This window comes from Gossypium raimondii, chromosome 13 (assembly GCF_025698545.1).
Source record: "Gossypium raimondii isolate GPD5lz chromosome 13, ASM2569854v1, whole genome shotgun sequence".
Lineage (NCBI taxonomy): Eukaryota > Viridiplantae > Streptophyta > Magnoliopsida > Malvales > Malvaceae > Gossypium > Gossypium raimondii.
The window spans coordinates 20,959,218-20,967,310 of record NC_068577.1 but is presented as its reverse complement, the minus strand read 5'-3'; the positions used below and the strand labels follow the sequence as shown (position 1 = coordinate 20,967,310).

Below are 8,093 nucleotides of genomic sequence, written 5' to 3'. Positions count from 1 at the left end.
ATAATTCTAGGATCATTTCACTATTAAAGCCTATATATTTTGAAGAATTGATAATTTATAAATTTAGAGCTCGATACTTGGTTTAGGCTCAATCGAACATCTATTTTTAAGCTCAAGCTCAATTGAGATATAATCGAGCTCTCAATTAAGCTCTTGTACCAGTTTTTGTACTCAAGCTCGACTCAAAAATTAAGCTTAGGATTAATAATATTTATTAAGAGTAATAACGTAATTTAATTATATAAAAATATGAAAAACTCAATAAAGCTTGCATGCTATTTGACTTAAGTATTATTAAGCTCGAATTTGGTTTAATAATTACCGATTCGAATTTAAATTTTTCAAATCGAACTCGAGTAAATTGCGAACACCATTGCCTCATTTACCCTAATTTGGAGTATTTCTTCGAAGTTGTCGTGTAAATTTTTGGGTGAATAAAAAACATTACGAGGAATTACTTTGACTTAAAACCCAAGCCATCTTGGAAGCGTTTCGAATAGCTCCACTATTACAAATAATCATTTTAGGTAGATTATCAACCTCTTCATTACACTCTCTGGATATGTAATAAATCGATCAATACACAATTTTAGTCAATTAATATTTTGATTTTTCATGCTACTAACATGAAGGTTGTACGTTGAATTCCTACGGTCCGAATTAATTTGTGCTTTAAGCAATTAGTCATGTTTTTTTAAGTCCTAATTCTACTGCCGTGTTTTAGGCCATGGAGATATTATCTCTAACTGTCCACATCTTCCCCTGCATGTGGGGTTCACATTAAACTAACTCAATCAAACAGTGCCTTGTCATCGACCCGTGTGGAACTCAAGTAACCAATGAGATCAATCACACATGTATATAAATACACAATCAATCCCATCTCCCCATGCTTCTCTCCACCGGACTTTTGAACTTCATTTTTCTACCGATTGTTTGTTTGGTTTAAAAAGAGTAGAAACATCATTTTCTTCCAATGGCACCAAAGGCCGAGAAGAAGCCTGCCGAGAAAAAGCCTGTAGCAGAGAAAGCTCCAGCCTCAGTGGAGAAAAAAATATCAAAGGAAGGCGGGGATAAGAAAAAGAAAAAGATCAAAAAGAGCACAGAGACTTACAAGATTTACATTTTCAAGGTCTTGAAACAAGTTCATCCTGATATCGGTATCTCAAGCAAAGCCATGGGGATTATGAACAGTTTCATCAATGATATATTTGAGAAATTGGCTCAGGAAGCTTCTAGATTGGCCAGGTACAATAAGAAGCCAACAATTACATCGAGGGAGATCCAAACGGCAGTGAGATTAGTTTTACCGGGCGAATTGGCAAAACACGCCGTCTCTGAAGGTACCAAAGCGGTTACCAAGTTTACCAGTTCTTAGATTTATAGACTTTTTGTTTTGAGATTTTAATCTAATTGCTACGATATTAAATTATATATTATATTTCTTTTGAATATATGTTATACTTAAATGATGCCTTAATGTCCTAGATGCAATAGATTAAAGAATGGAACTTGGCACTTTTTTTTTCTTTTAACTTTAATGTTTTTTATTTATCAATTATGATGCTAAATAGCTATCCATTTTCTGTTATGATCGTCAATTGAACGAATTGAACCATCACTTGTCAAAGTTTCTTTTAGAGACTCTTGAATTTTGATCGATTTAGATTTCTTTTAATCAATTTAAATAGTTTAAATTATTTTAGATTCAAATTATTTGAGTTTGAGGTGACACTAAATTTTTGGGCGAAGTAATTAAATTATATATATTTTGATGATTTTATGTTTGAGTAATTTCAAATTACTTCGGGATTTGTGTTGTTTTTAGTTTCTTAGCTCTGAATTTGGGTTATACTTGTTTGATGGTCAAAGGTTTGTTCGGTTTCAAATTGATAGGGATGAATTTTCTAATTCAAATCAAAATCGAGAATTTTAGATTTTAGATTTAGAAAATAATAAAATTCAAGTTTTTTAATTAAATAAAATTTAATGGTATAAAACCTTTTGATTTTTTAGAAAACTAATTAAGCCTTTGCAATTTTTCAATTAAATTGAGTCTTTGCAATTTTTTTAGTACGTACAAATTAATTTGTAATCTTGATTTTCTTTTAAAATCTTATTACAATTTATAAAAATATTAAATAAAGTTTAAAATTTTAAAATATAATAATAATAATAACTAATTTAAAGGTTAAGTTTAGAATGAATCCGGACATATGGTTGTCCAGATTTGACGTGAATGTAACAGTCCGTTTTTTAGTGGTATCGAAAATAGTGGTTTCGGAGCCACCAAATTTGACTAGTAAGTTCGTAAATATTATATTTAATATTTACGAGTTAATCGTGACTTTGAAAAGGTTTTTGATATAGTGATTTTTGTTTTATTAGTGATTGATTAAGTTCAAGTGGCAAGACCTTAAGGTCAAATGGTTTTAAAAAATAAGGTATTAGGACCTCATTTCTATAAATCGAGCAGTAAATATTTTTATAAATATTTAAAGAGTGCCATTAAGGTTTTGTTAAAGTTTCATTGAAAAATTTTAACGTTTCGATAGTTAATTAATTAAAAGGACTAAATCATAAAAGAAGTAAAATTTGATCACTATTTGATTTGAGTGATTAAATGGTTAATGGAATAAAGGAAAAGAGACTTTAATGGTAATTATACTATTCAAGAGGTTAGTGGACAGTTTTGGGCAACTACATGGAATTGGATGATAATTTAAGTGGACAAAATGGTAATTTTGTAATTAAATTAATTAAAATAAAACCAAAATCCATTATCATCTTTTACAACCTATCTTCACTGAATTCTAATGGAGGAAAAAAGTCAATTTTTGTGATGAAGCTTTGGTCCATGGTATTATCTTTGCATGGTATGTGATTTTAGCCCTATTTCTTTTAATTTATATATTTTTGAGATTGTTTCAACTAGGTCTAGCTAGCTCGTACTTTCAATTTTGAAACTGTTAAAGATTTTGAATGTTGTCAATGATGAACCTTGTAATTTTATATGTTAAATGAAGAATTTAGAATGTTGATTGATATTTAAAAGTATTTATTAAGTGATTTTTGATGAATTTACCGATTAGGAACTAAATTGTTAAATTAATAAAAGTACAAGGATTTAATGTGAAATTGTTGCACAAATGGGCTGTTTTGGATACCATGAATATTTAGATAAGTTAAATTTTTGGAAAAATGGTTAATTTACATGTTTTGGGCTCAGGGACTAAATTCAATAAAAGTACAACTTTAGGGGCAATTTTGTAACAATGTCAAAAATGACCAAATTGCATGAAATACATTGTTTTCCTACCTAATTTGATAAATTGAATGAAATTATTAATTTAGATCAAGATCGGGGGGAAAATCGAGGAAAATGAAAAATTACCAAAATACCCCTAAATTTTGGTATTTCTGCAATTTAGCCAGGTAAGTTTGTATATTTAAATAGAATTTTAAATTGTTGCTTGAAATGATGTTATGTTATATTATCATATCATGTCTCGATAGAAAATCTAACGACGTATCGACAAACCTCATATAATGAAAAGGGATAGCTTCGGCTACCGAATATGAAAAGGGATAACTTCAGCTATTGAATATGAAAAAGGATAGCTTCGGCTTTCAAATGTGAAAAGAGATAGCTTTGGCTATTGATTATGAAAAGAGATGGTGATAACCATCAACTATAAAAAGAGATGGTGACGACCATCGATTAATGAAAATGGATGGTTTCAACCATCGAATATTAAAAGGGATGGTTACAACCATCGTTTAGCACACTTCGTACGAGCTTCGGTAAGGATTCCGAGTGACTTCACTATGACAAATATGAAAAGGTATAATGTACCATTGATCAAAGTATGAATATTCATGATTATGAAAGGTATGATTTAAGAGATGCTATATTTATGTATCATATCTTACCCTGTGATGATATTATTAAGTTATGTGTTTAATCACTAGCTTGTGATTATGGTAAATGTTCAATATGAACCAAGACATGTGTGTATGAAACTTATTGAAATGGTGTTACATAGAAAACATGATATGTTATGAAGAATGATAAATCTAATTGAATCATGTTTAAGTATAATAGTTATCCATGTCAAACTCATATGAATCATGTTTAAATGAACTAACATGTGTTGTTGAGGTGCTTAGGCTTGTGCCGAGCTACTGGTTGGATTGTATTATCTTAGTTTTAAAGAAATGCATTGAAATGGTAATTGACCAAATGGAACAATGCTTAGGTGCATGAAAGGGTGGTAAGAATTGAAGTATTCAATTTCTTATGAAATGGTTTATTGTATAGTTGATTTTAAAAGGACTCATACTTAAATGCACTAGTTTGTAGTTATAATTGATGTTTATGCTCATGTCTTGTGTGTTATACTGTTGGAACGCCGGCACCTCTATGGTGCAGTGAAAAATTAAAACATTCGGCGATCCTAACCATGGATCCATGTGTGAGGAACGAATCGGGGTGAAATAAAGGTTTCGAAATTACCAAATCTTTATTTTGAGTATACAGCAATGCCTCAGCAATGAGTAATTTGATCTACTATCGAACCAAGCCACAATCTATCGTGACTCTGGCCTCTACGTAATCCACCCAGTTGACAGTGAACGGAAGGAATCCCCAAAACTGTTTTGGAAAACAAACTTTGCTTTGACAGCTGCTAGACCCCAAGCAAAGAAAAAACGGGATTTTTATATCTATTTTTAGGGTTTCTAGAAATTAAATAAATATAACTATGTTTTAAACTGAAAATTATAATTACATTAATTATAATAATGATTTCGGCAAACTATATACTTATTTGAATTTATATACTAACCAAATTCATGTTCTCATTATGCGTACAACAACCTTGTACATAATGTGTTCGATATTTGATTATCCAATTAAATTAATTCTATAATTAATTTAATTCAAGCGACATCCAAACACAATACCAACTATGTTTTATTTTGTTCATTTCAACTATAGGGTGTGACCCTGCAGGTTCTTGTAACGTTAGCGGTAATACTAGAACGATTTCAATGTGACAAACAATGAGTGGCACCTAGCAATGCATCATTGCTACCTAAGTCACAAGAAATCATGATTCGACATAATCTTTTTATGATTAACCTTTCATGCAATAATCCTTAAGTCATTTATCTCTGGATTGGACACAAGTCATGGCATAGTCACACTTGCATAGTCCATTCCATGTTCCTCGATATCTTAAGTAGACTATGATATACAAATAAGTATGACATCTCATATCAGCTTATTTGAGCATGGCCATGAATTTATAGTCTCACTCAATCAAGTGGCCTAAGATATTACTCCAACTATGTAGGAGGGACTTATCCTATATCGATCAACCATATCCCTCTACATAGATCGTGGTATATCCAACATCAGCCTTTATAGAACAACCAGTTACGGTGTACGTTTGACTGTATCAAAATATAAAACTCACGATGTTGGGATTATGATGATCTCAAGTCTAAGGATCATATACATATTAATCACTATGAGTAATGTTGTGACAATTACATAATAATCCAAGAAACATACTCATAACGGGTCAGTCCAATATGTTGCTCTCTAACACACACATTCATGCATCGATTTTGACATTCCATATCAATGACAACTCTTTATCATCAATCAACTACATGTTAGTCTTAATGCATTATTGTTGTCCTATCCAACAACAATACTTGACTAAGGACCTTTAAGAATAATCATATTACTCTCGGGACATTATTATAAAAGCAGTTTATTTATACACATAGAAAAAAGCTGAAATAATAATGGTAACGCATTTATATTGATAAACATGATAAATCAAGTATGTTATTACAACCATCTCATGATTGATCTTTGGGCATACTCTAACATATACAAATGAAATAATTGGGAATAGGTGAATGAAATGGTAAGTAAGTAAATGAAATCGATTACCGTTTTAAGAAAAGGGAGATGATTATGAAATTCAATGTATGAGACATTATTATATTATAAATAGAAAGCGTCCGGATTGGTAATGAACCTATTCATTTGTGAGATGATATTTATATAGATTTGTAAATCTAGGAGCATTAATATAGGTTTATTCATGACATATAAATTTCATATTTGAAATGAAATGTTATGTTTAAAGTTTATGCGAGCTTACTGAGCATTCATTACTTATGTGGTTGTATTTCTCTTACTTTACAGATTATCGAAAGCTGGATCGGGTTGGAAGCTAGTCGGGGATCCATCACACTATCCATCAACTATATCAGTACCTATGGATGTTTTTAAGTTCAGTTATAATGGCATGTATAGGCTTTTTGGTTGTTGAAGTTGCCATATGCTTGCCATGTATTTAGGATTTTGTGTGTTAATGTGAACTTGGTTTGTTAGGTAAATATATAATCTTAAAGTGGTTGGTACCTTTGATCATGATGCTTGGATGATTAAGGATGAAATGGTAGTCTAAAATGGAAGCTATAAATGTCTTGTGCTGTGTTGGAAATCTGATGAATTGGTACCTTGATTTATATGAAATGTATGTATACTTTGGTGCTAATTGTTGAATGGAAATTTTGGTACAAATTAGTATGTTTAGTAGGTGATCTCAATGGTTGGTTATTGATGTAAGATTAGTTCAAGTTTAGTTGAACATTTTAGTCAAATTGAGGTTGTATTTATACTAGATTAAATGTTGAGTTTGAGGTGCCCTATGGGCATATTGGTTGTATGTTTGTATACCTTAAGTTTGTAGCTTGATTATGTTTGAATTTGGTGCCTTGTTATGGCTTGCACCTATACGAAATTTTGGTTGTAGGTTCATGGCATGTTGGGTGAGAAAAATGACTTATAAAATGACCTATTTTTGCCCACACGGGCAGAGACATAGGTGTGTGTCTTAGTCGCTTGTGACACACGGCCAAGTGACACGGCCTATCACACGGCTTGGCACACGGGTGTGTGGCTTAGCCGTGTAACCCAAGTCAGTGAGTTACACGGTCGTTGACCCCTGCAGCTTTGAAAATTTTCCTTGTTTCCTGAAAAATTCCCTAAGTTTCTGATTTAGTCTCGACTTGTTTCTAGTGTGTTTTTAGGGTCTCGAGGGCTCATATAAGGGACAATATGTATGTTATTTTTTTGACTTTGCTATGATTGATGTTGAATTATTAAATGATTAATTTTTTTATAGTTTTGAAATGTAAACTCCTGTAATGCTCCATAACCCTATTCTGGTGAAAGATACGGGTTAAGGGTGTTATAGTGAAATTGGACAATTGTATGTTTAGATTCATTCAAGATATGTTTTTCTAAATTATATAAAATTTAAAGTTAGCTAAATTAATTTTATTTAAAAAATTGATATCGTATCAATGTTTCAATCTCCCTTTGATAGGCAAGGTTGAAAAACTTGGGAATTTAATTCTTTTAACAATCATTTTCCATCTCCAATTATAAATGGTCATAAACTTATTTCTTTGTATAAATGAAATTGAACAACACTTCAAGATATAAGAGAGACATATTCAAGCATCAAAGTCAAGAGAAAAGCTTCAAGCTCTTTATTTCCCATTATTCTCTTGTATATTGTTTTTGTACTTATCAAGTAACACCTTACACCCGACCCGATTGTCGGATCTGGGAATGGAGCATTACAATTTAAAACCAACTGGACTGACAAAAGCATTTGAAATTCTAACACTTTAGTTCGGCAAAAACTTTCATGTACTAGGGCGTTAACCCAATGTAACACCTCTAACTCGCATCTGTCATCGGAACAGGGTTACAGAGTATTACCGGAGTTTAAAAATCAAATAGACAGGAATTTCAAACATTTCAAAACATATCAATATTCATATAAAAACCCTCAAAATCATTCATAATGTCCCATATACGAGCCCTCGAGACCCAAAATATGCATTAGAAACCTGTCGGGACTAAATAAAAAACTTAGAGAATTTTTCAGAAAATAGTAAAAATTTTCTATACTACAAGGGTCACACGGCCTTGTCCCAACCCGTGTGCTAGGCCGTGTAATGGCCTGACTTGCAACCCTTTGAAAGCTACTGGGGAC

The 8,093-nt window shown here is 31.6% G+C and overlaps 1 protein-coding gene across 1 annotated transcript; it reads left to right on the top strand.

The window, feature by feature from the left end:
- Positions 1–895: 895 nt before the first annotated feature.
- LOC105767520 (histone H2B) lies at positions 896–1,601 on the top strand. The gene has a single exon (XM_012587076.2). It carries the CDS (start codon positions 977–979, stop codon positions 1,376–1,378), a length of 402 nt encoding a protein of 133 aa, XP_012442530.1. The 5' UTR covers positions 896–976; the 3' UTR covers positions 1,379–1,601.
- The last annotated feature ends 6,492 nt before the right edge of the window (positions 1,602–8,093 follow it).

Excerpts from the sequence above, each read along its gene's own strand:
- LOC105767520 (XM_012587076.2), top strand. The coding sequence starts at position 977 with ATGGCACCAAAGGCCGAGAAGAAGCCTGCCGAGAAAAAGCCTGTAGCA.